The sequence below is a fragment of the Coloeus monedula genome (assembly GCF_965178545.1).
Source record: "Coloeus monedula genome assembly, chromosome: 2".
Classification (NCBI taxonomy): domain Eukaryota; kingdom Metazoa; phylum Chordata; class Aves; order Passeriformes; family Corvidae; genus Coloeus; species Coloeus monedula.
Genome location: NC_138782.1, coordinates 62,408,354 through 62,436,142, shown reverse-complemented (window position 1 = coordinate 62,436,142; position 27,789 = coordinate 62,408,354). Strand labels below are relative to the sequence as shown.

At 44.5% G+C, this 27,789-nt stretch overlaps 1 protein-coding gene across 3 annotated transcripts; it reads left to right on the top strand.

Moving 5' to 3' along the window:
• Nucleotides 1-975: 975 nt before the first annotated feature.
• MYB (MYB proto-oncogene, transcription factor) lies at nucleotides 976-27,789 on the top strand (the record flags this gene model as incomplete). Of its 3 annotated transcripts, XM_082303008.1 has the most annotated exons (15): nucleotides 976-998; nucleotides 4,586-4,703; nucleotides 6,333-6,404; nucleotides 7,068-7,160; nucleotides 7,552-7,772; nucleotides 9,272-9,509; nucleotides 10,295-10,375; nucleotides 10,779-10,883; nucleotides 12,223-12,480; nucleotides 15,408-15,550; nucleotides 16,184-16,298; nucleotides 16,385-16,510; nucleotides 17,185-17,295; nucleotides 17,917-18,024; nucleotides 27,673-27,789. In XM_082303008.1, 15 exons carry the CDS (start codon nucleotides 976-978, stop codon nucleotides 27,787-27,789), a joined length of 1,929 nt encoding a protein of 642 aa, XP_082159134.1. The 3 variants fall into 3 exon arrangements, with proteins under 3 accessions (XP_082159134.1, XP_082159135.1, XP_082159136.1); XM_082303009.1 differs by lacking the exon at nucleotides 10,779-10,883; XM_082303010.1 differs by lacking the exons at nucleotides 10,295-10,375; nucleotides 10,779-10,883.

Genomic DNA, 27,789 nt, shown 5'->3' with positions numbered 1-27,789 from the left:
TGAGGAAAGGACGAGTGCGCCGAAACCGCTGCAAAGCCATGATTTTTCAAGCAGCAGCGCAGCCTGGGAACTTTGCATGTTTCGCCATTTTTCACATCCTGACTCATTTCTGTATCAAAAAACGTGTTCTCTAGAGCTCATCGGACACCCGCCGCCCTTCCCGCCGCCGGGGCGGCAGGCAGCATCCACCGCCGGGTAGCAGCAAGGGGAACTATAGCAGAAATCCCCCGCGGCCAGGGAACCGCAGTCAAGCCCCGGGCAGCCCCGGGCCCCTGAGTCCCCTCCGAGTTCCTTTTCTATTGCCAGCGGGGGTTGTTTGCCCCCGAGGGCTGCAGCGGCTGCAGCCCGCACGCCACGCGGGGAGCGGAGCAGGTGCACCCGCCAAGGCCCACCCTCCCCCCGTCGGCGGGAGGCACCTGCGTGGGCCGGGGGGTGGTCGCGGGGTCTCGCCCGAGAGTTCTCGCCCCATGGCAAGACTCGCCTTCCCCACCCGCCGTGCACGGGGGACAGGGGCTGCCCCCCGCCCCGACAGCTCCACCAGCGAAAGCCGCAGGGCTCGGGCACGGGGGGGTGCGGACGCGCCGTCGAGGGCCCCCGGAGCGGGAGCGGCGGCGGCGCTGGCGCGGGGGACTCCCGCCGCTGCCGCGCGGGATGGGCGGGGCGGGAGGGCCCCGTGGGGCGCGCGGCCCCGGTCCGCCCGCCCCGCGCCCCGCCGCCGCGGCACGGGCCCGCCAGGCGCCTGCGCACTGCAGGGGCGCCAGATTTGGCGGGAGGGGGAGTGTCCAAGGGCCCTTTGTTTGATGGCATCTCTGTTTACAGAGTTTACTCTTTAATCTCAACCTGTTTCCTCCTCCTCCTCCCGCGGCTCCTCAGCACTCCTGTGCGCGGCGGCGGAGTGCCCAGGCGCAGCCCGGCAGCAGGGCGCGGCGGCGGGCGCGGGCTCCCCCGTCCTCTCCCCCAGCGGCCGGTGCGAGGATGTCCCGGAGACCCCGGCACAGGTAACCCGCTGTCTGCGGGCGGCGGACGGCCAGCCGCGCTCCGCGCCTGTCAGAAGGGGCGCGGGACGGGAGAGAGGGAAGGCGGCAGCAGGACACCGGCTCGCCCGGCGGACGGGCGGGCAGCCCCCCCGTCCTCCGTGCACCTGGTCTACTCCGCCCCCGATGCCGAGGCGTCCCCCTCCTCCGGAGGCACCGGGGGAGCGGCAGCTCAGCGGGACGCGCCGCAGAGCCGCCGGTGCCGGGGTGCTCGGGCCCCGCGCTGCGCGCCTGCGGGGAGCCGGCGCTCGCCGCCCGCAGGACCCAGCGCGGAGTCCGACGGAGCTGCGTGCCCCGCAGCCGCAAGGCGGGACAATGTCTGGCGGGCTCGGCGGCGGCAGGTAGCGCATCCCGTCCCATTCATTCATTCATTCCCGGCAGGGTGAGGCGGTAGGTGGGCGGCGGGTGCGGGGACTCGGTTCGCTCCCTCGACTTTTTCCTTTATTCCTGCGGCCCTTTTTTCCTTGGAAGCGCGGCTCTCGTCTGCGGGGCTTAGCTTTTTCCCGGCACACGCCACTCCGCACATGCCGTAGCGCGGCAGCGCGGGCGGAGGGCTGCGGGTCCGACGGAGCGCTCGGCCACAGCTGTCACCCGTGCCCGCCCGCCTGCCGCGCACCCCGGCCCGGGCCATCGCTGCCACCCCGCGCCAGGGGCCGGGGGCGGCGGTGACCCGGCGGCGGCGGACTGGACGTGACGGGGCGGCAGCGCCGCGTGGCCGTGGCCGTGCCGCCGCTGCCGGGCGGGGGCACAGAGCGGGGTTGTTGTCTAATTAGCCGGGGACGGCGGGTCGGACACGTGGAGGCTTTTTTCTCTTTCTTTTTGCAGCCCGGCATCCTCCCCTCCTCCCCTCCTCTTTGGCTGGCTGCGAAAGGGGAGAAGGTCGCAGCCCTGTTTGTCGCTTCCCGCGCGCCAGCCCCGTCCGGTGGGACTGGGGGCTTGGTGGGTCCTTCCTAAGGAAGAGGGGCTTGCGGTGCGGGAGGAGGCGGTGAGCCGCTGGGCGAGCGCCGGGCTGTACTTTCAGTGTCAGAGCTGGGCTACGGCTTGCGGGTGAATCACCCGGCCCGTCTCTCCCGAAAGAGGACAGCCACCGCTGCCTCGCGGGCGCCTCCCGCAGGGACACGTCCGCCGCTCGGGGCTGGGAGGCCGGGGCGGCGCGGTGCGGTGTCCGCCTGATCCACGGGCGCGGCGCGGAGCGGCGCCGGTGGGGCCGCCCCGGCGGGAGCGGGCTCTGCCCCACGGGGCTGCTGCCCGAATTCCTTCATTCACGGTAACAGCAGCGAGTCATTTCCTCTACGCCTCCTCTTATTTTTTTTACCTCTCCCTTTTTTTTTTTTTTTTTTTTTCGTTCTTTTCTCCGTGTATCTTTGCACAAGCCGGTTGCCTCGGCGAACAGCCCAGCGCTGATGGGCGTCCGGGAGACTCCCTCTGTTCCGGCCGGGGGGAGCGCCGCGCCATGCCGTGCCGTGCCGAGCTGTGCCGCCCAGGGGGGAAGCTTCGGGGCTGCGGCCGGAGGTGCAAAATAAAGTTTTAGAGCACCGCTGAGGGCCGGGTTGACTCAAGAAACTACCGAGCGTCCCGGAATCCTAGAGCTCTTTTCTCCTGCTGGAGAACGCAGGTAGTACAGTGGAGTGTGCTCGGCTCTGCGGTGCCAGCGAGGCCCCAGTCATTTAAATAACCCGGTTACAGAACTGGCCCCGCACTGAAGCCCTTTAACGTGTTGGCCGCTGATGCGCTGGCCGCTGCAGAGCGGCGTTTCCCTGCGCTGCCCGGCCCGCACCCCGGGCAGGAAGCGCCGCCAATGGATGCGTACCTGCTGGTTGCCGTCTACGGAAAACTCGTTTTCAAAATGATACTTGGAAACTGCGCCACAAAACTTCCTTTGGCATATGGGCAGTGGCGCAGCTGTCTCTGTGTGTCACTGAGAAAAGTGAATCCACTTTGAGCGGCGGCTGGGGAAGCAGCCGCACTTGTGGCAGCTGGAGCGTGGGAGCTTTTGCTCAAGCACGGGAGGCTCCAGCTGCCAACGAGGGGTGCGTGCGGAGTGGGAGCTTCAATCGGGGCTTACCCCCAGTGGTTATGCCGTCTAGGGAATAGGGAGTGAACCGTGGGGCTACAGGACTACAGCGCGGTGGGCACGTTGAGGGTGGCCGCGATGGGCTGGGTGGGTGAGTCAGGGGCCACCCGGCAAAGGCTGCGGGAAGACCTTGCGCATCACAGCAGGCTGTGGAAAACTTCTTACATGTAGCATGTAAGCATGTTTTTTCATGGCCCATGACACAGGCCATAAAATAGGGTGGAAGATATAAGGTGCGATTAGCCCAGTACTTCTAAAGAATGTATGTTCAGCAGCTTGTGTTGTGGAGGTGTTTGCAGCTTGTCTAACAGTCCCTGTGCTTCACTGCAACTTAATTTAATCTCCTGAAAACAGGTTAACAGCATAAGCAACGCTTGTTAATTTTATTACAAAATAACTTTATTTTAATGTCTTAGTCATACTTTAACATACCACAGCATGACATACCATCAGATATATCACAGTTTTTAATCTTGCAGCATGACATTGACTCCTTTCTAACACTCATGGCTAGCATCTCTTAGCTAAAGTACCAGAACTGCTGCTCATACCTTAAAAGTCAGAATACTGTCTACCAGAAAGGCCCCTCTTGTTGCAAAACACTCTCTTTTAGATTTAGTTAGTTAGGTAGAACAAGTACTGTTTTTGAAAAGAGTAATGGAGTCCTTTTAACCCACAGATAGCCTCTGGGGAAATCCCTTAGTCATGAATAAGGTGAGCAGAGTATTTCAAAAACAGTATGAGGGATTTAGAAATAGATTGGAGATAATAAAGTTAGAGAAATGGAGAATATAGAAGGGTTCAGTCATTCATTTGTTACTTGCAGGATATTAAACAAACTTGTCCCCAGTCCTTATCTGTCCAAACCCATAAATGGAGGGCATATTTTATATCAGAGCTTATTGTATGTTAATGCTGCCATTTACTGTCTTCACTTAATTTCAAAAACTTGTGCCATAAACATTTTCTCAAACAAGGTTATTGTTTAGCTTTTTGTTTTGCTACAAAGTCTGTTTTGTTACGGAACAATATATCTGCTGTATTAAACATACAAAATCACTAATATTTTTCAGAATGTATGGCACGAGTTAAAGATATTAAACATTCACTCGTGTACTGGACACAGCCTCTAGTTGTCTTTATTGTCCCAAACATTGTATTTTAATTTGAAACCTTCATTGGTTGAAAGTTTGCCAAATGTGTAATTCACCACTGATCCAACATTAGGAGCAGGTCTAAACATGCACAGTAATACGAAGGTTGCCAGCCTTTTGCTTGTATCTGTGGATACCAAAAACAGCAGAACCAGTTCAGAATACTAGAACAACAGAATGCAGAACAAAATCTTGTTGTGCAAGTTTAAAAACTTTTATCTGTGTAACCTTTGCAAGGATTGGGGGGAGGGGGGGTGTTGAGTTTTGTAATTAAGTAGCTCGAGTCCTCATGTTCCACTCTCTCATTGTGTTTCTTTTTGCAGTATATATAGTAGTGATGATGATGAAGATGATGTTGAGGTGTATGATCATGATTATGATGGTCTGCTTCCTAAGACTGGAAAACGTCACTTAGGAAAAACCAGGTGGACCCGTGAAGAGGTAAATCCCAAGTTCATTCATCTCCTGCATGTTAAAAGATAAGAAAGAGCATGGATCACATTCTTCTCCTAGTTGCTTCGTGTTCTTCACCATGTTGCTAATCTGCAAATTTACTTCAGTGACAGTCCCATATCTGAGGACAACTTTTTTTGACCCGCTAGCTACATTCAGTGTTTTATTTAACTTTGAGCATAGTTCTTACCTTTTCAGTAAAACATATAAACACAATTTTTAGGTTTCCTCCAAGCTCTGTGTTATAGCATGTGATGTGTGAATCTCTGTGTAATCCCTGAGAAGCAGATTCCGAGTCACCTGTAGCAGTGCCTCATTGTTACTGCTTGCCTCTGTCTGAAACTACTACAGTGCTATATGAGAATCAACCTGTGTTCAGTGTCCCACAGCAGCCAACAACTGTGGCAGAAACTGCTGCAGTCCTTCTGTACCATTGGAATTTTGCAGTTTAATTGCAGCATTATGATTCCAAGCAGAAATAAATTAAAAGCTGGAGGAGAGAAATCCAGCAGTACCAAAACCGAGCATTCAAGATGTATTTTGCTTTTCAAGGTCAGAATGTGTTTTAGTCATGATACCCTTGTGCTGACTTTCTGGGAAAATTGTGGTATCAAACTCCTTTGCCAGGTGGATATCCTTTGGCCATTTAACTGGTTTGAGTTTGTTGTGAAATACATGAATACAGTTCTTGAGTTATGTTTTGACTTTCTCTTCTCTAACAGTGTGTATTGATGTAAAAACAGTGGCAGGTCACCTCTTGCAAGCCTTTCATTTATTTATTTTAAATCATATTCTGCCCTTACAAAGGTGGACGTGGTTGTGATGTGGCCAGGGAGAAAAGGATGGCCATGAAGTCCAATGGCCATTGTCCTGTCAGATGAACTGGGAGCATACTGGGAGATGCTAACTGAAGAAGGAGAGAGCTACTCTTCTCTTCTTATCTCCTGGGGCATCTCTGGTTTGTTTTACACTATATCTTTCCCAGTACCTAAGATTGGATTCTTCTGTCTTTAGGGTCTATATTTCTGGCCTTATCACTAAAAAGATTGGGCCAAATTTTTTTGCTATTTGCAAGTATGCAAAACGCCCTCACAGAGAACAGGAGCAAAAAGGAGCTGTTAGTTCTATTGTGCATTTATTGTAGGTGGGTAGGCCGTGAGCAAATCTCTGGAACTCTGATTACTTGTAAGACATATAAACCTTAGGGCGTGATTTTTAGAGGTCCCCAGGTAGCTGAGTGCCTGAGTGTTACTGAATTCCAAGGTTATTCTGATGCTTGGCATCTAAACACCCATGCCCTCCTGTAAATCCAGTCCAATAATAACAGTTACAGTGCTTTGATGAGTAAAATGGGAATGTATATTGTGAGTCAAAGAACTGCACAGAAGTCAGTCTTTCTCCTACAGCACAGTAAAGAACCTACCAAAATCCAAACGAGTAGAAAAATCTTCTGCTTTAGGCAATTAAAAGCGTGAGAAGTCTACAGACCACCCTCCCTTACACTGAGAAAGCAGAAGTAGATGCATAAGAAGCTAGAAGAACAAATTAAAAAAAAATCATTTGGATTATAAGAGACTGCAATATTAATTATATCTGGGGGGGTTTTTAATGATCCAGGATGAGAAATTGAAGAAGCTCGTGGAGCAGAATGGGACAGAAGACTGGAAAGTCATTGCTAATTTCCTTCCTGTAAGTGGATATTGGTTTCTGTCTCCAGGCCTAGTAGCAACTCTTCGTCAAGAGGTTTCCTTGATAAAGGGGAAGGGGAGTGGTTGCTTTATAGTTACATTTTCAGGGGAGATATAAAACCTCCACAAATGGAGAGCATAAAAATTTAGTTAGATTACTGTGGAAACCCTTACATTTATTTTTCCTTTCACTTCTCAGAAAGGGTTGGAAAAAATCAAACAAGCAAAAATGGGGGATGGTGGGGACTTGCACAGTAGATGGTCAATGTGACAATGAAACAAAATATTTCAGCACAGCGGAAAAAAATAACTTTGGTGAATTGTAAGTATGATGTTGATGATAATTGCTTTGTGAACACTTTGGCTGTTGCTGAAATACTGCATGTGAAAGCATGCCAGCTATTGTGCAGATGGGGAAGATAAAGTCTGTGTAGTTTTGGTGATGGAGTCCTCAATGCAGAAGTGATGAAAACCTTATCTATTCTGTGAGCAAATTGATAGTTGAGCACCTTCTTCTCAAACTTACTGTATGACTCCATGTTGTTTAGTAGTCTTAGGTGGCAGTGAAATCCATCGAAACAAGTGTACGTAAATAGGAGCATTCTCACTCTACTTTGATCTTGTCTGAAGAATAATCCACTTTGTGTATTTCACATTTCACTAGAATCGGACAGATGTTCAGTGCCAGCACCGATGGCAGAAGGTACTAAACCCAGAACTTATTAAAGGTCCGTGGACTAAAGAGGAGGATCAAAGGGTAATCAGTTTTCCTTTCTGTCTGATTAATGCCTTACTAGCAGATTACAGGTGTCGGGGCAAAACTCCTGGAATCTTTGGTGGTCTCAACATTATAATGGCCAGAGGCAGACCGTATTTGTGTAGTGCTTTCTAAGTTTGCTATGCAAGTAAATTAATGCTGCTTTACAGCACTGTAATGTAGAATTGCAGTCTAGCAATGCCTTAACTATTACCAGATTTTTCCTTTTGGGTAAAAATATGAATGGGAAGTGGGGAACCTTAATTGCTTTTAGCTTTACTGTGGCAGTTTTGAGAACTGTTGTTGAAAATACTGCTTCACCAAAGAAAAAAATTTCATTGATTCATTGTGCATCATTAAATACAGGCAGTTTTTATGTCCTTCTTTGAAGGTAATAGAGCTCGTGCAGAAATATGGTCCAAAGCGCTGGTCTGTCATTGCTAAGCATTTGAAGGGAAGGATTGGAAAACAGTGCAGGGAGAGGTGGCACAACCATTTGAATCCAGAAGTGAAGAAAACCTCCTGGACAGAAGAGGAAGATAGAATTATTTACCAGGCACACAAGAGGCTGGGAAACAGATGGGCAGAGATTGCAAAGTTGCTGCCTGGACGGTAATGACATATACCTTTGGCTCTTGAAAAAGGGAAAAAGGAAAAAGCTGCAGGTCTGAGCAGTCTGTTTTGGACGCCTCAGGCTGCACTGTATAAATCAAAAAATTTTGGAACCAAAACCTCGGAAGCCAGTGACACCGATGTGCGTTTTTCTCAGTGGGGAATTTCACTGTTTGGTCAGTACATGGAACAGTATGCTATTTTTATAGGCTTTTAATGTTTGCCACAGGTAAAAAACCCAGTAACTAGAGCAAGACCATAAGAGTTTCCTAAATGTCTGTGCAGTCTTATTTGTGCCTGTGGTGACTGTCAAAATTTAAATTGATTTAACAGGGAAGGGTCAGACTCTGCAAGTGGAACACAATTTACACTCAGCCAAGGATATGCCTTCAATATGAAATCCAGTTTGTTTATTCAGAATTATTTAAGATTCTTCAGCTTTTGTAATTGCTCCTGAATCATCCAGATGATTTTGGCCTGTTAAAAATCCATGTGTAAAACAGGAGAAATTTTTTCCTCCAACTCTGGTCCTGGAAATATTTATCTCACTGGAAGCTTTTGCAGTGTCTTATTTGCTGTGATTAAAAGTGATTCAAAGTGTGGGCAAGCAAGTAATGTAAGCAAGGGAGAGGTTTCCCTTCCTACTTTTCTTTCTGCTATTTGGTAAAACCCCTTCAAGATCTAAATATAAGGCCTAAGATCATGACAGCCTTTTAAGCAGTCATTCTCTGTGGTCTTACCTTCTAGAAGATAACAAGAAAGGGATTACCCCTTGGAAATACTTTAGTAGCTTCCACACATCACAGATACTGCTTTGAATGATACCGTGCAGTGGTGATGTTTTTTCCAATAGCAGAGCTGTTTTTAAGCATACCCTTAAAATCTCACAAACTTGATAAGTTTGCTTTTTCTGAGTCATGTATGTGAGGATTTGAGTCTCAGTTTTTGTGCATCTAAGAAAAATCCCTACAGTTTTGTTTGCTGAGTTTTTGTGTACAGCATGATGTTGCCGTCGTCTAGGTGACCAGCTGGAAAGTTGCTTGGAAGTTAGTCTATTCACGGCTGTTCTCCACAGTCTTTCTTTCCAGCAATGAGACACAATAAGATTCCTCTGAATTATTAAGATATAGGAAGATGATGTTGGCATTCCTATAGGATAGCGTCAAAGGGATGTTAGCCTTTGTTGTCACCTCACTTCATGGGAATAAGGTGAAGCTGAAGTTAGCAATTTCTTTCAATTTGAGGATTTAAGCCATGAGAGATTGCTTTAAAAAGTACATAAACAACCGTAGCCCATTTTCCTTTTCCCGTGACTTTTATACTGAGCATCTTTCCTGAGAAATTGGGAGTAGCATTTGTAATGGTGGGAGAAGGAGGAAGGTCAGAGAAGAGCTCAGGGTTTAAACAGAAATGCCAGCAGCAGTTCCCTGCCTCTTGACCTGTCTGAATTGGAAATGCTCATTTTTGAAACTCCTTGAACATCTGTATTTCTGTTGCAGAACTGATAATGCTATCAAGAACCACTGGAACTCCACCATGCGCCGAAAGGTTGAGCAGGAGGGCTACCTGCAGGAGTCCTCCAAAGCCTGTCACTCCTCAGCAGCTGCTGGCTTTCAGAAGAACAACCACTTGATGGCCTTTGCTCACAACCCATCGCCACCTGCCCAGCTGCCGGTGGCCAGCCAGCCCCCGCTGAGCAGTGACTACCCCTACTACCACATCTCTGAGCCACAGAATGTAAGTGCCTGAAAATGTGAGTGTGGTGGGGGTGCTCGTTTCGCCTTGTTGAATAGATGGGTGCAGTTTAGCCATGCCTGGTTTCAGGAGGCATGAAGGATTTTCTTCGTCTTGGTGGGCTTGGATGTGTTTGAGGATTTCTTTGACTTTTGCTTCATTCAGTGGTGAAAATATGTACATTTCAAACTGGTGGCATTCAGGTGGTGGAACCGGGTAGAGTGGGTTTAATGCCTTGGGAGCAGTTAACATATTTCTTAGAGTTGTGAATATTAAATTTCTTGAATATCAGTTGAATCTCATTAATTCTGTGTTCCATGTCAAAATCTCCCACGTTCTCTTTAGTAATACTCTGTTTGTGGGTTGCCTGTCGGAACCAAGTAAACAAGTATTGTTTTTAATCAGATTTCTTTTCTATTAATGATTAATAATGAAACGGGCTTCTGCTTCAGACAGTTGCATTGTGGAGTTTTAGGTGATAATAAATTGCATCTTTTGCTTTTTCACTTCAATTTAGAAAATCCTTACAAACGTGTCTATAATTATTCATCTTTTCTCATTCAGGAAGGGTAAATATTTCATATGTGAATTTTCTTTCTTCCTCTAATGCTCACTGTCATATTCCTAAAAACCTGATTACTTTTCTTGTAAACATTTTTAGTTTTTTTGCTATTTCATCTCCACAGACTACAAATATTAAGTACCTAAAACCAAAGTATGTTTAACACAAATTCACAATGCAAGCAGATAATAAGATGGAAATAATCACTTTTTGCTTTTTGGCCTAGGTTCCTGGTCAGATCCCATATCCAGTAGCACTGCATGTAAATATTGTCAATGTACCTCAGCCAGCTGCTGCAGCTATCCAGGTAGATAACTTGAACCTCATTTCAAGAGTCAATTTCTTAAATATTTGATAAATTAAAATGCAGACGACATCATACATTAAGAAAACATTTTAATGTATTAAGTGTGGTGAAAAGAGAAAATGGGGAAGATGGGGGAGTTCTAACATGGCTAATAATTGCTCCTTCTGAAGTGGATTTAAAATGCAGTAGTTGACATCTGGTGTGATGGCTTTCGCTTTCTCCATTTCAAATGTCTATACTGAAATTCAGCAGGGACTTTGGTAGTGGAAAACACAATTGACATTTGTTTCATCTTTGAATCTAATTTGGCTGTTATAACCACAGGTCAGCAAACCATGAGCATTTTAGTTGCTACATCCTATCAGACCTTTATCTTTTCTTTTCCCTTAACTCTTAATTTCAGAGACACTATAATGATGAAGACCCTGAGAAAGAAAAGCGAATAAAGGAATTAGAGTTGCTACTAATGTCGACTGAGAATGAACTGAAAGGGCAGCAGGCATTACCAGTAAGATTGTCACTGTGTGCTTGGATGGAGGGATAGCAGCCTTACCCCAGTGCTTGTCTTTTTAACTTTTTACTCCCCCTCTGCCTTCAGTACTAATCAAGGCTCTATATTTCCGTTTCAAAAGGATGAAACATAGCACATATATAATCTGTATCCACTTTGTAAATTCTTCTATTGAAAAAAAATCCAAAATATTTGCAGGTGTCTTACTTTGCAAAGTGGGAGCAGGATTGGGCTCTGTAACGTGATGTAATATTGGAAACATGATGATTGTACAAAAAGTAAAAATCCTGCAGATCTTTAATCAATAACAGGATCTGTGTTTCTGAGTGTGCCGTGGTTCATGTGATGAAAATACAGTGCCTGTGCATTAGATTTTTCTTCTCTGTTGTGTTCTTTCCTTCAGCTGTGTTTATACACTTTGTAAGCTTCAGACTTGGTGCATGTTTGAGAGTTTGTTTTACTCCTCCGAATAATGTTAGATTCTTCATAACTGCATGTGTGGAGCAAGTGCTGGCTATTACTGAATTCTCATACTTCGTGGTATATGCCATTGGATGTTAATGTGTGAAAACCCTTATGTAACTACTTAACACCATCACCAAAGCCAAGAATCCCAAAATCATTTTTGAAGATAGGTGATAGCCAGCAGATTTTTTTTTTGTTTTGGTTTTTTTTTTTTTTTTTTTTTTTTGGGTAATATTTAAATTAATAGTCAAAGAACTGCATGCATGATACGTTAGTTTGGCCACTTTTTAACTTTAGTTAATGTTTTGCAATTTCTTCTGTTGCATGATCACACTGGAAAGAAACTTCTGTTAATTTGTTCTTCTGCTTTCCTAACCACGTTGATTTGACAGCCTCTTCATTGCATTGGTGTAAGCTGTAGCATTAGACAGGGATAGCAGAAGAAAAGGAGATCAGCAGACAAAAGCAACTCTAACTCTAAAACCATTTAGCCTTCTACAGTGCTGAGCGCTCAGTAGGGAAATCCTGCCGTTTCTTGCTTCTGACAGAAAAGGACTTTGCAGACACTTTTTGAGCACTTGGAGTAACAAAGTATGAATTGATTATGTGTTAGTAATGACATAGCTTATAATTCTGGAAGTAAGTTATGAGGTAACTTTGGGATAACAAATACAATGCCAGTGTTACTTAAGATCTTGCACTGATGAAAGGAAACATCTTGACAATTGTTTCATAGGCATAAGCTTTTAGATGATGCAACTACTTTTATCTTTCCTCCAGTGGCATCTGACACCTTGTGCAATTTCGTTGCTAAGTTCCTTCTGCCTTTCCCCCCTCCCTTTTCTTTTTTTTTTTCTTCTTCTTCCTTTAGACACAGAACCACACATCAAACTACCCCGGCTGGCACAGCACCACAATTGCTGACAACACCAGGACCAGTGGTGACAGTGCACCTGTTTCCTGTTTGGGGGAACACCACCACTGTACTCCATCTCCACCAGTGGATCACGGTTGCTTACCTGAGGAAAGTGCATCCCCCGCACGGTGCATGATTGTTCACCAGAGCAACATCCTGGATAATGTTAAGAATCTCTTAGAATTTGCAGAAACACTCCAGTTAATAGACTCCGTAAGTAGACTTGCCGCCTCAAGTGGATTTGTGCGTGGTCAAGGAGTAAGGGGTGAGGAGCTGGGATTGTCCTAAATGTGCTTGTTGGTTTTTTCCCCGAGTAACTTTGAGTTGCTCCAGGATCTGAAGCTTATCTTCTGACATAACAAAATGCAGCTGCTCGTAAATGAAGCCCTCCAGCATGGATGCATATGCTTTTTGTGGGTGTCTCCCTTTCCTGCTATGTCTTGGAATGGGAGTGTGAGTTTTGGCAAGCTGCACAGTAGGAGCTTGAAGCAACCTCTCAACATTAAGTCTCCTTAAAATAAAATCAGAGACACAGTGAAAGATTTTAAGTAATGAAATTATATTTATTGATACTTGAAGTGACACATGCCATAGGTTTATGTGTGGCTGCTCATGTACTGGCATAATTTTCTAGAATTTTTTTTGTTGTAGCCTCAATAGCTGCTTCTCAAAGTTTAAGGAGCTTGCCCTGGCACATGTGATGGACTGTAAAAACACATTTGAATGTCATGTATCTGACTGACATTGACATGAACCTGTTCCCGTTGCAGTCTCTGGGATGCTACATGTAAAGAAGTAGCACATTGAATTATGTTTTCTGGTGACAATCTCCTTCTGAAGCAGAGGTGTCTGCTTCATACGGCATCATGTCCTTTTCAGCACATCCAGAGCAGCATTGCATGTTAGGAGGAGGCCAGTCTTGGTCTACAGCACACATTTTTTTTGTAGTAAAAGGCACCATCATCATACCAAGCAGAAAACACTGGGCAAGTAAATAGTAAAGACATAATTCATTAGGGACTCAGTTGCCAGCAACACTACTAGGATGTCAGACAGTTTGATAAGATCAAGGCATGTATTCAAAACACAAATTGTGTTCACAGTGTTGCTGCTCCCATGAACCAGGGTCAGGCTGAACTGAACTGGGAAAGACTTTGTTGTTGTTGGTTACAGGCATATCCTAGTGCTGTATTTTCATGAGGTGGCACTATACACTGTCTTATAGCTCCGTGCCTCCCACGTTGTTTCAGGATCCTTCATCATGGGGTGATCTCAGCAGTTTTGAATTCTTTGAAGACACAGACACTCCGGCTAGCAGAGCTCCCTCAGGCACAGTCGCGCAGCTTCAGCAAAGAGGGGCCGGTGCTTGTAGACCTCAAGGACACCCCACCACAAATTTGAGCAAAGTCATGTCGAGTCAGGGCTCTCTTGGCTCACCAAAGACCTTATCTGCCTCACAGGGCAGTGCAGCTCCGTGGGTCCTTCTTCGCAAAAGGAGAGGGCACTGCAGCCCCTTAGCCAGTGGCCACGGTAGCACCTTGGTCCTAGCTGACGTCAGCAGCTCAACTCCTCCTAAGCGCTCCCCTGTCAAAAGCCTGCCCTTCTCTCCCTCGCAGGTAGATCAAGACTTCTGCACAGATGTTACTAATTCTCAAAAGTCACCCCAGTATTAACAATTTAGAAACTAATCCTTTGGAACAAATGACTAATTACCGTTGTGCTTGTTGATTTCACTCCATGTTTGAATCTTCTCACTGCTCCTAGCCTTCACCACTGAGTTTAGTTAATCAGCAAGCTAACTGTTGGTTCTTGTCTTTTAAATTCATCTGTGGGGCTTGGTTTTTTGTGCTTTGGTTTTTTGCCTCTTTGGATCTTTTTGTAGGGGAGTGTGACTCCTTGCTTTACTCTTGCTGCTAACTCCAACTACTAGAGTTTAACATTTCTGATCATTTTTGATACTTTCCATCTCTGTCCACTTACAGTATGATTCATTGACCTAGAAAACCCCAAACTGCATTTAAATAGCATTCAGGTTGTGAGACAAACTGACAACAACCAGAAAATTCAAATCACAGTCGCCATCCTCTGCCCAGGCCATGAGAGTTGGAGTGGAATAGGAATGAGGAGGAAAATGGCCTGTTAAAATGGCCTGGCGTGCATTTTCATATTTCTGATGATGGTTGCTTTGTTTCACAGCTGTAGCACTATTTAAAAGTGTTTTGGATTTTTTGTTTGTCTGTGTTGTTTTGCTTTAGTCTTCGATATCAAAGAAGCACTATTTCATGAAGGATAATAAAAGATTTCATGTAATGATTTCCCGCTGTATTTCCCGTTACCTATTAGGTATTTTAATCATATGTCATTTATCCAGTGAAAGCCAGATTTTCTTACATGCCACATTTTTATAAAGTGACAGATTGAATCTAGAAGGTAATACATGGAATTGTTGTCAGAATAAAGGATACCACTATGCTCACAGATTTGTAGACGCTAGAAATAGAAACAATATTTTAGGTTACTAGGTAGAACACATGCAAGAGCAATTTTCTCCAAACAAATAGTGCTGCCTCCTTTTCCATCAGCTGTTTCCATTCCAAAGCATTCCATGTACCTGTCACAGGTGGCAGTTTTCATTTTATGCTCTGAAAATGAAGCACTTTATTTTGAGAGAGATGATAGGAAATTTATTTTCCTGTCATAAACACTTTATTTACTGCCCTAAAAGCCCCTCGATGCCCCATATAAATCTTTGTGGAATTTAACCCCATTTCCTGTGGGTTTGTTTCTGAAACATCCCTTGCTCATTTTCACCCAGTTTCTTGGGCACATTGCTCTTAATTGAAGTTTATTTGGAGAAATCCAAATCAGGCTCTGAAAGTGGTGGAAAGTGTTTCTCATTGGAACAGAGTGTCGTTTCCTTTAGACTTTACCTCGCTAGCTTCCTGAGCCAAACCATTGAGTATTTTTTCACAATGTAGTTAGGTACCCCACATACCCCTACTTGCATCATAGGGTCAGAAGAGCGACTCATGTCAATCAGAAGAAAACAATTTATTTTTCTTCTGTTAAATAATGTCAGCTTAAGAGGTCAACCATGTAATCTGGATGTTCCTGTTAATTTTTTCTTTCCACACCTGCAGTTCTTAAACACCTCATCCAATCACGAAAACTTGAACCTGGACAACCCTGCACTTACCTCCACGCCGGTATGCGGCCATAAGATGGCAGTTACCGCCCCGTTCCACAGGGACCAGACTTTCAAAGCTCAGAAGGAAAACCACGTGTAAGTCTGTTGTCTTGTTGAACTCAGTGAGGGTCCATTTCTTCAGGTTTGCATGCAACCAAAGTGCCGGCTCAGCGTGTGCGTCAGGCTGTAAGAGGGTAGGTTTACAGTAGACACAAGGAAAGAATTCTTCACTGAGAGGGTGGTGAGGCACTGAAACAGGCTGGCCAGAGAAGTTTTGAATGGCCTACCCATGGGTGAAGCCCTGGGGAACCTGGTCTTATGGAAGGTGTGCCTGCCTGTGGCAGGTTGGTTGGAACTAGATGATCTTTAAGGACTGTTCCAACCTAAACCATTCTGTGATTCTATTCTTCCTGCGAAGTTGTTTGCGCACACATTCAGATTTTTCTTAGTTGGGAGTAAAACTTCCACTTTATGACTATGGAGGTAGGTTATTAATACATAATACTAATACAGAAAACCATGCATGTAGGCTCACCAATTTTTAAAGTCAAGTCATTACACCTTATCACAGTCAAATGGATGTTCTGCTGTGAAAGCAAAACGGATTATAGAATTGCAGGGAAATATTTTCCAAAGTCTTACAACAATACTGCCTGTACGCAAATATTTCTGTAAAGAGGTAGTATTTCCAGGCATCTTCCTTTAAAGTTCCTCTCCTTCTTTTTAAAGTTTCAGGACTCCAGCAATCAAGAGGTCGATATTAGAAAGCTCTCCAAGAACACCCACTCCATTCAAAAACGCACTTGCAGCTCAGGAAATCAAATACGGTCCTTTGAAGATGCTGGTAAGAAGGAAACAATGATAAAAGTTGCTTTGATATTACTGCAGAGGGATGTTCTGGGACTTGGATATAACGTTTCTTTCTTTCAGCCTCAAACTCCAACTCATCTTGTAGAAGATCTGCAGGATGTTATCAAGCAGGAGTCGGAGGAATCTGCAATAGTGGCTGGGCTACATGAAAGTGGACCCCCTTTGCTGAAGAAAATCAAACAAGAGGTAAATCTCAAACTTACCTGAGGCAATTTAATTCAGAACTCTTTGCTGAGAAACTTATACCAATGGCTTTTCTGTTAAATAGCTGTGTCTGTTTTTCTTTCATGTGAGCCCCAAGATCTTAGTGTCGGTTCCATATAGTATACTAGGCATGTCTAATTCATCTCCCATTGATTTCCATAGAAGTCTTTCTCCTGTTTTCAGCAGGGGTTTGCTTGGCCGTTCTAATGCAGTTTTCGTTTGAAACTTAAAAAGAAAAGAAAAATTAGACATGAATTTGGATTGAATCTTTCAAATATTGGTGAAAAGTATAGAAGAACCCCATGGGGACCAAGCTCCATGGAGTGACTTAGAAACCTGAACATTTGAGGACATTGCATTATATTACTTTGTCACTAAAGTTCTAAAAATACATATATTCTCAATCCTTTCTGGGGGATTAAACTCCTGAATACTGGCAGAACACTGAGTGCAAGTATTCAAAGTTTTATTAGATGGGGATTTTTTGGGAACCTTGAACTTTTTTCCTCTGCAAAGAGCAAGGCTGCTTTAAAAGATAGTACTGTAAACATGCATTATGCACCTCTGTGAAATAAATTTGTTCAATTTATTAAGCAACTGACAGAGATCTCCTGGTCAGTTATGTGCTGGTTGAATCATGTCTTTTCTGCTTTCAGGTGGAGTCTCCAACAGATAAAGCTGGAAATTTTTTTTGCTCAAATCACTGGGAAGGAGAAAACCTGAACACTCAGCTCTTTCCACCTGGGTCTACTATGGAAGATGTGCCAGTAAGTACAAGTTTTCACACCATCAAAGGAATTCTTTGTTTTGCATCCCCGTTCAGTTCTTAAATGCAAGAGAAAGACTATTTTTTTCTGATTTTCTCCACAAGCAGACTTTATTCCTTATTTCCACGTCATTTTCCTGTACTAAGCATAAAAAGCAAAATGCTACTCTTCATTATCACTGTGGTGCCTATAGAAGGTTGCAGAAGTTGCAGTCATTTTGCGGCCCACAGATTTTGAAGAGCCTACACTAGGAGGATGCCTGCACCTGTGTGTAGAAATGACTAGATCATAGAGTTAAAAACCAGTGAAAAAGAGAGAGTCTCTTGGTTTTTGCAAAGGAGACCTTGCTTGAGCACAGTTCCCTTTGCATTACCAGGACTCAGGACTATTCAGTGTTACTGTTATTCTTGTACTTGGGATTTTCACTGGATGGAAAGCCCTTGCATATGGCAGTGCTCCTGCAAAGCCAAGTCCCAGAGACACAAGGCTGAGGTCTGCTCCTCATCTGTGGCTGTGCCCAGTGTAGCAACTTCTGCACTCAAGCTGTGTTTACTTACAATGCATTTGAATTCAAATTGTTCTCATGAGTTGCTGAATTTTCTGTTTTCTTCTCCTGTTCAGAATCTTCTTACCAGTTCCATTTTAAAGATGCCTGTGTCTGAAGATGATGATAGTTTTCACAAAACAGTTGCGGTACCTAGAAACAGGCCACTAGCCAGTCCTCTGCAGGTAACTATTCTTTGATAAAAGTATCCTCTGTATATCAAATACATAAATACATTCATATATATATATATTGCTTTCTCACAGATTGATTTTAGGTTTTGAGTATGGAAGAATGACATGTTCAGATGAATGTGGCTGAGGATCTCACTTTGCTTGTGGCTGCAGCAGTGCGAGGAAGCTAAACAGGGCATAGCTCCACGTGTGGGGTACTGTAACTCAGCTGGGTGCAGTGTTAAATTGGTAGGACTGAGAATTAACCTGGACCAGAGGCTTTTTTTTTCTATAGACTTCTTGTAGGCAGCACTGCTGTTCTGGAGATTTGAGTGGTGTGGTGGTGGCCAGAACTTGTGACTGGCCTTGGGGTGAGAGGAGAGACTCTAGCACTGCCTGGCTGGCACAGGGGTAGCCAGTATTACCCATCCAGCCCAGCACCAGGATGGCCTTTCCCCAGTGTAGGCTGAATGTGTAATTGTTATAACACAAGTCAGATGTGAGGCTGGGGTTTATGGTTTGTGTCTATGCTTTTGCCAAGTGTTGACAAACACATACATTTGCTGTACTTTAAAATACAGCTGTTAGACAGGGGCTGATCCAAAGCCCACCAAAGTCACTAGCAGCCAGTTTGGCAGCTCTTGTAAACTTTTGGTGGAACCCACAGCAAGTCATTCAGAAAACAAAACATAATTTCTGTATTTCTGAGGTAGATGAGTGAGTGATTTTGTAGCCCTTCTCCACATGGGAGAACTAAAGGAAAGTGTCTCATTCCCCAGGGTGAGTCACTGTCAGGAAGGAAATTGTAACTCCATAGTTCCTGACTTTCAGACAGATAGTCCACATGGCTAATCCTTTCTTTCCTCCCTCTTTCCAGAATTTACATTAGGGCTTATTTACAGTAGGAAGGAATGAATAAAGGCTGGTTTTGATTAAGCACTTCTAGCCAGGCATTAAAAAAGGAGATAGTAGAATTTACACGTCCCCATTTGGTACAGTTTGCCATGGTGTAGGCTTGTATTTTGTGCTGCAGAATCATTTGATGAAAAACAGCTTTGGAGAGCAGGGATTAGGACTCCCTTTGGCATGGGAGCCTGTAGGGGTTAAAGACTCACACTCAGTATTGTTTATCTGCTCTTTCCTCATGAACTGTGTTTCTTGCCTGCACTGTGGTAGACAGCTAAGGGAAGGGTTTGAAGATCACTGCGCCTGGTCTAAGGCAGTATGTAGGGGCTGAATTCAGATCCATCTCATGGCAAAGGAGCCTGGGTCTCCAGCTCTGCAGGGTGTTGCTGGAGCTCCCTGGTGGGTGATTTGGAGGAGGCTGCTGGTCCCCATGAGCTCAGCTCTGCTGCGTCCCAGCACCTGTCTGTGACCCCAGCCAAACTCTGAGCTCCTCGATAGGTTTAGGGCAAGATTTTCAGGTAGCTGAGCAGCATAGGCTGTGTGTTGTCCTGTTAGTGGTAGTTGCCTGCACTCTGGCTGTAATAAAAAAGAAGAATCTGAGAGGTCTGTAAAATAGGATCTTTTGATCTTTGGTGTAACACTGTTATGTTTCCTGCTATCTAAAAATAATTTCTTTACAAGCTGCTGTAAATGAAAGGGCTTGTTTAACCTTTTGTCCTCACTCATGCTGATTTTGTTCAGGAAGTTTACATGAGTCAATTTGTGGATCATTCTGGATTCAATTCTTCAGTCCTTGCTGAGGAAAAACATGTTAAAAGTCAGGTATTCTCATTGTTTGGATAAAGAGGACCTTTTCTTAAGTAGGAACTCAGTTAAAAAGGACTTCCCAACTCCTGTCAGTGTTTCAAGTGTGTTGAACTGTAAGAAAAAGTAGTTGTAAAAAGCCCCAAAATAATTAGTATGCAGCTTCTTGGTGTACTAGTATGAAGATAAAATTGTTCTCTCTGCTAATGAAACATTGAGCTTTTCAGCTGAAATGTAATCTTACATGAAGAATGAGGCTTGGGGTTTCTGTGATGGTGGCACAGACAGCTTTTTCGTAATGAAGTACAGACTTTTTATAACAATGCAGTATTGTCTGCCAGTGGTTGCACTCTGGTTAGGACTTGGTGTCATGGTTAAAAGTAATGGTAAAGCTGCTTGGCTTCATGTCAGAGGGGAGGAGTTTCGCCCCCATGCAGCTCAGAAAGGATGTGTAGTTTGGCTCTGTTTCACACCAGAAACTGCCTCTGCTCTGTCCCCAACACTTCCCCTCTTCCACTCCAGTGTAAATGGACTCGTATGACTAGGACACAGCATGTCTAAAGGGTGCATGGAAAACGTTAGCTTTTGTGCTTGTTGTTGACTGGTTGTGTTTTGTACATGACTAGATTTTAGCATGTTCTATGCTTTCTACCCTTCCTGGTTTAGAATTTGGTATCTCACCCTCATACATGAACACATGTATGGACACAAACAAACACTGGACTAAATCCACTGATCCCATGAATGCAGACATTAAGCATGAGGGAACTCATGTGGGTGAAATTTAATTGTGTCTGCATATGTTGATGTTGCTGTTGTTAATATTTTGGAGCTGATCCAACTGTTCTTACTTAGGCAAATTCTCATTGACTTCAGTCCAAGAAAGAATTACAGCAATCTCTTCACCTTGGGATCTGTGCATGGAGAGGGAAGAGATAAACAAAGACAGCACTAAGCTTAGGGGGGTTTTTGATATGCTTGGTTCTTAAAATTCCAGTTTCTTTTCAATTTGAACTCAGATGAGAGGGAGGCAGAATATTTACCAGCCCACCGTTTTCCATTGCTTTAATAATTTGCATTGTATTTACACAAAGATATTTAGCTAGCGATAAACTGATCAAAATCCTTGATTACTTATTGTTTTGCTGTTAAATTCCAAAGAAGGCAAGAGTAACAAATGTTCAAACAGATCTCTAAGGATATTTTTTACTGCATTTTGGGTACACGACTGATCATATGCCATTTAGTAAATAGCAGCTGATGACCATTTCAGATAGCACGACATGATTCACCATCACTTAGCAGGAGCAGCATGTTGCATCATTTGGCATGTGAGGTCAGCTAGCTCCAAATAACACCACTGGAGTGTGGTGGTGTCAGTGTTGCGTAGACCAAAGGGAGAAGAAGCCTTCATAGACCCATGAAGAGTTTGGGCTTTATCCTCATTCAATCCCCTGTTAAGTCTCTCTAAGACATTGGATGTAAAGGCACTTATGTGTAAGACCTTTCTGGTAAGGTGTGAGGGTTCAGCCAGTTCTTTTGTCCTACATGACAAATCTCGTGGTTGTGCATTGAATATTGTCTGACTGGCAGGAACAGGAATGTCTCACCAAACCCACATGTTGCCTTGAGGTGGACTTACTCTCCACTGCATGGATCCCAAATATTTCTGCTTTGTATTCCTGGGGTTAGTTAAGACCTGTATTTTTGCACCCTATATTTTTGTCACTTAGTTGGATATCAGGGAGATTTGGGCCTTACTAGAAACTTTTCCAAAGGTTAAGCTTTTGGGATAACATACACCAATGCCAAGACAAACAGATGATCTGTACTGAGCATGTGCTTGAATTTTGCCTTGTAAGAGGTTACATAAAAACTCCTCTGTTTCTGGCCCTTCCTATGTAAAAGTTAAATTTTATTTCACATTATGTTCTGTAGCAGTAGCGGTACATAATACAAACTGTCCTAACATAGACATTTTAACAGATAGAAAAGTAGGCTAAATCACAGACCTTCCACCTAACCCTGCAGGCTATCAAAAGACACCATGAAATGGAGCCTTTTAAGAAAATAGCACTGCTTTGATATCTTCTTCCCCCAGTAACAAAGGAAACAACACAAGGTAGAAGCCCTGCAAGCTAAAGAGAATGTTCTTCAACCCCTAGCTCCTGTCACTTTCCATTTTTTAACCACAGACTGACACATTTCAGCTCGAATTTCCTGACTTTCGGCGGTTTGTGTAGCCATTTTCTTCAAAGAGTAAGTTTAAAGGATTTTAAAACAGTTGCTTGGTTAACCTTTTTTCAAGTGTTTGAGCTGTCCTGAAGCTTCATTTTCTCAGTTTAAAAAGTGAAATGTTGTTTCATTTGCAGCTGTTTGTAAGACAAAATGGCCAGGAAGGCAGCATGGTCTCCTGCAGCGGCAGGCTTTCTGTTTTTCCTCCATGGCTTTTTGGGGAAAAGAACGTCCTAAAATCTCATATTCTTCTTTGTTTAATCAAGGGAGAGGGGGAAGCACGCTGTGTTTGAGATTTGCACAGCAAAGGTAGCCCCACAGGTTTCCCTTTCTTGTGTTGCCCCTTCCCTCCCCAGTGACTGATGTGTATGGGAAGGAGCTGTGCTTGGCACAGCTGAGGGAGCCAGAGAAGGTTCAAAGTTACAGGTCAGTCATTGCATGTTTTCCTCCCAGGTCAGCAGAATTTGGGTTGCAAACAGATGCCCTGAACTGGGGTGGTCTCTCAGGAAGAAAAGAAGTGACAGCTTAACTATTAGTCATTTGCAGCAATGTATTCTGATCTGTGGGGGGGGAAAAAAAAAAAAAGATTACTTAAGGACAAAACTGGAAAGGGGGTGAATATCCTAGTATGAGTTACAGGTGCTTAGCCTACTTCCATACCTCATCCATTGATCTTACTTGGAAAGCTCGTACATCTTGAGCAGGAGTTTTGTCTGACCAAGAGCTTCAGGGTTAAGCTCTTAGAAGTGCCATCAAATAGCTCTTTCTAGCTCTGGTATCATGCTTGCAACAGAAGCTGAATAGTTGGACCATGTTACTCTTTCACGTTTAACAAGCTGTATTTCTGAGCAACTCGGAAAGCCCCAGCATTTAGGAAAAGTCTGTCCTGTGCCCCAGAGGAAAGCTACCAAGACAGGTAGAAACAGTGGTCTGTCTTGTCAAATGAGGTAGAAAATTCATTTATGGTCACTTTAGTTTTTAATTGGTCTTTACTGTCTGGTCATGATAAGCAGATGGGTTTCTGCCTGTTCTGCATCCTTATAGAATAGAAAGCCATGTTATTCTATGTGATGTCCAGGGTATTCTGCTAGGAAATTTTTTTGTTTAGTGCACTGTTTCACTGTTTCAGGAATGCTGCATTTCTGTTGCAAGCCTTCTTTTTAGTGGCGCATTCTGCAGATGATCCATACCATGTAATCTAAGGGAAAACTGGCAAGAAATCCAGCTTTTTGCAGCAGGGGAACATGATAAGAGACCTTCTAATAGTCTGAGCCTTGTAAATCTTTTAAATACACTAGCTTTTTAAAAATTATTTTTAAATACCATCAGAGCTTGGGTAAATTAGTGGGAATGTTTGTAACACCACTGACTTTGCTGGAGTTGCTGAAGCTACCTGCCAGCAGAGTGAAAATTTAAAAATGGTCTTCTAACACAGTTCTTCACCCAAGGATTTTTACTACACTTTAATCAGTTTGGGAGCTCGGCACTGCAGGACTGCAGCAGTGTTTGGTTTTGGCATTGGCTCCTAACACAAAAGGTGTCTTAACACTGGAGCTTTCTTAAGCTATGGAGACAGCACATGTAAAGGCAGTCCGGGCTACAAGTGCAGAAGGACTAGTTCTGTTAGAAAAGCACCTTTCCACAGTGTTTTCTTCCCTTACTCTGCTCTGTTTTCTCTAGATGGTCCAAGTTTTTATTTAAAGTGCTTTAACTGGATATCCCAGTTACAGCTTTGACGGTTTGTTTACAGTTCACATTTGCCTGAGGGCAGTTGAAGGCATATTAAAGGATAAATAAGGTAGTTTTGCTGCCAGGAGAAGGATGTACTGGTAGGATTACTGAGGTTTAAAAAAAAAAAGAGCGAGAGAGAAAAAGAAAAGGGACAGGGAGAATAACATAATGACATAGCTGGAATTGTACCATGGATCTGTAATTTTATCCTATGGGAACTTTTAGTACCATACTTTCTTCTCACCCCCACTCCCTGATTTAACTTAAAGAGAGAAACTGCTGTGGATGGAAGAGTGGATACAGTGGAAGTACTGGCTGAAAAGGTTTAAACTCTCTTAACTGACAGCAAAATTAGGACTAGTCTCCTACTCTGAGGCAATGAAAAATTTTGTATATGGAAAAAATTTATTGTGGAAATTGCTTTCACTTCCCACTGGCTAGGAATTTAGGTGCATCAAACAAACACCTCACTCTTAGATGGCTGAGTTTAAGCTGGATAAATCCACTGGATCGATGAAAACATGTCCATCAATTTTGGTGGGGTTTGGGTCAGGCCTTCTGGCTTCTGATTACAAAGATTTTGTTTCCAGCCATTGATTTGCAGAGTTAGACATGTAAATGTGGTAAGGAGGATGCAATGAGCATTCTGCAACAGGAGTGTTCTGGCTGGGTTTTCTGGTGCTGTTCTCCTGTGTGCCTGTAGCCTTCTGCCTGGCTCTCTTTTCTGTTGATACATTTGCTGAGCACTGCTGTCTGTGGGGCACTGCCACTGTCCTGTGACAGAGCTCTGTCAGTACTTGCTGCAATGTTGGTGTGGAAGGAGACGTTGTGGCATCCTCTTTACTCTTTTTACTAAGGGATCCCATGGCTGTGTGTGCCCAGGGCCAGCAAGATGCTCTGCCTGGATTGTAGGACCCAGCACTCCCTGCCAAGGAGGGAAAGAAAACTGCGGCCATCAGGATGACTTCCACACGTGCCTCTGGCACTGCTCTGCAGGGCTGGCAAGGTGCAGGCATTGTGCTTTGTTTTGTGTTGGCTGCCCAGAGTCATGGCTTCAGACAGAAAATGTTTATTAAAAATACCCACTTAAATGTTATCTGAGTTCCCCAAGGGTAGAATTGAAAACTGTGTTAGTAAATATGCTGCATCAGAAAACATACTACTTTGGGTCAAATTCTGCTTTCTTCACTGGAGCAAAGCTCTCACCACCATCAGTGAGATGCAAAGTTAGTCTCTTCTTACAAGTTTGTCACAATAGGGGAAAAAAGTGTAAGTAGTCTGATTCTCTGGAAGAATAATACATGGGTGAAAACTTTTCTGTCCCTACAACAAAGCTGAAGCTGTTTCAAGCAGGCTCAAGTGAGGGGTGGAGCTGGTCCTCCTGTGCCTGCTGTGCCTGCTGCCCAGTGCTCCCCAGGGCAGCCAAGCCCAGTGGGAGGGCAGAGGGTTACTGCCTGCCTGAGCAGCTTCTGCCACGCTGACATCAGGTTAAGGATGAAGACCAGGCTTTCCGTGGAATGAGTGACATGTAGCAGCCTGCTGAGATGTTGGTGATATCAGGATACTGATTTTTTTTTTTTTTCTACTAAGCACATGTCTGTTAATACAAAGAGCTCAGTGTAGATACTAACAATTAAGCCTAATTTTTGAAATAGGGACACTCCTTGCCTGAAGTTACTAATATTTTTTAGAAATTGACATAGTGTGACAAATGGACTTTTCCTTACATGTTTCCATTATTTAATGATGATGATGATCTCTTATTTCCAGACCAGTGCATTGAAGCTTTTGGGGATCACAGGGAAATAATGGTTGGACACATATTTCTGTCCTTGGAAGTGATGGATATTCGGGAACTACCAACTGCTTTTGAGGCGTACAGAACAAATCCGACTTCTGAGTAAAACTGATGGCGTTGTACCAGGCATTAATTTGGTTCCTCATGCAAATACCTCTAAAACAGCAGGGGGAAAATAGGCACAGGTGCCTGAGTCCCACTGAGGATCAATAGGGGGTTGTAGGTCCCCAGCTTGTGTAGGTGCCTTTGAAAAAGTTACCCTGGAAGCTATTTAACCAAAACATAAAAGAAGCTGTGGTGTGTTGCATGTGTGTCTGTGGCACGCAGAAAGTGTGTCACACCTGCTTTCTTGCATGTGTCCTAAGCTGAGCCACAGCACAAAGTACACAGCCAGTCCAGGTTGAACTCTTCTAGAAAAGAGGTGTATGGCATGTTTGTTCATTTCTCAGATGCAGCTTTCCCACAAAAACTGCAGAAACTAAATGATTTGAGGCCTGACCTGATTCTCCTTCAGAAAGGGAACTCCTACTGAAGCTCAGCAGTTTTGCTTGCAAAATGGCATCCAGGAGAAGAGGCAGCATTTGGAACTTCTCTACAGAGAAGAGAAAGCCATGTGTTGGGAAGCCCAGCAGAAGTTTGCAGGGGACTAACACACTTGCTTAGTTATTCACTGCGTTTGTCCCTTTTGGACTATAAGCCCTCCAAGGCAGGAACCTCGGTCCCTGTGTTTGTTACTGCTGCCCTGATTAGGGCACGTTATGTGAAATTATCTGTATTTCATAGTTGCCCAGCCTTTTACTATCTGTATGTCTCAGATAACACTGTTTACAGTCAGAAGAGCATTCTGTAAACATTTAGGCCAGAGAATAATTTAAGGATCCTTTTGCAAAGTTTGCAATGAGAAGTTGAACTTAGCAAGTAGAAGTTGGCAGAAGGAGCCATGGGCATGCCAGGACAGTTCTGCTCTTAGCAGATGGTTTGCAGTCCACTAATTATGATTCATCCAGTGTCCTAGAAGTTGGGAAGGCTTTGGACATCTCTTTGGGCAATGTAGTTGTTGTACTGCAAATATGATCCTTTTTTGAATGCAATGGAGAACAGAGAAAGGCTTCTCCTGACTTGTCTTTACTGGTGGATCCTGAGCATACACCTTCTCAATATTCAGCAGTACTGGGATCCCCTTGCGGAAAGATAAGCAGAATTGTGTGCATTTTGGAATGCAGAGTATTTGTACAGCTAACTACATGATAATAGAGGTTTTATTCAGGTCTTAGAGAATATTTCAGTGTGGAAAGGCAGGCACACTGGGTAAGTGAAAGAGTTCAATAGAAAAAAAATTGAAGTGTGTATCCTGGTAAATTCCAGGAGCTTTGAAATTTCATTGCTGTTTATAGCTCAAGGCAATGAGAAATGTCTCACATGTGTAGTGAGTAAATAAATACAGCGCGCACAGCCCTCTGCAGATATGTTTATCTCAATTTAACATTGTACTAAATGGTGTCTGCAGCCTCCATAAATACCACAAGAAGTGAAATGGCTTACACGATAATTAAAAAGCTGTTTCTGCTGAGAGTCGAGCCTCCCTCCTCCTTCGCCAGAGGAGCTGAGCTGTTGGGTGGGTGCTGATCGCTGCACACAGGTGAAAGCAGCTTTGAGTGCGGGAATCCTTGGCAGCGGTGGTCAGCCTGTCGAGGCTGTCAGGCTCCTTTAGGGAACTTGGGACAGAGCAGCTGCTTTTCTAGAATGGAGGTTTGGCAGGAATTTGTGCATGGTCATAACACTAACGGTGGGCTGTAGCCTGTCCGTGCTGTTGACTGTAAAGTCCGCCTGCCAAGTGCATTCTCCTTTAGGCCTTCCTAAAGGATTAAAGGCAAGGCTATAGATATGGCCTTAGAGAAAAGACACTGTCTGAAAGAGAAGCGGGAAGGTTTGGATCCTGGCTCTTGTGGTGGCCCCTCTGCAGATCATCGGGTGTGTCTGCCACTGTGGTCACTAACTGAGAAGTCAGGATGACTTTTTTTTGCCTGTCGTATTGAGATCTCAATTTCTTGGGGACGGGACAACATCCCGCTGCCTGGATGGAACTGTTCATGGAACAGTTAATTGTGAGCAGGCCTGGCTTTGGCTGGAGCTATGGATAAATCACTTGGCATTCCACCTAAATCTCTCTCTCTCTTCTAAATTAGCATCTGAACAGTGCCTGGGAGTCAGCATCCTGCGGGAAGATCGAGGATCAGATGGCTCTGACGGATCAGGCACGAAAATACATGGCCACCTTCCCCACCAGGACTCTGGTGATGTGA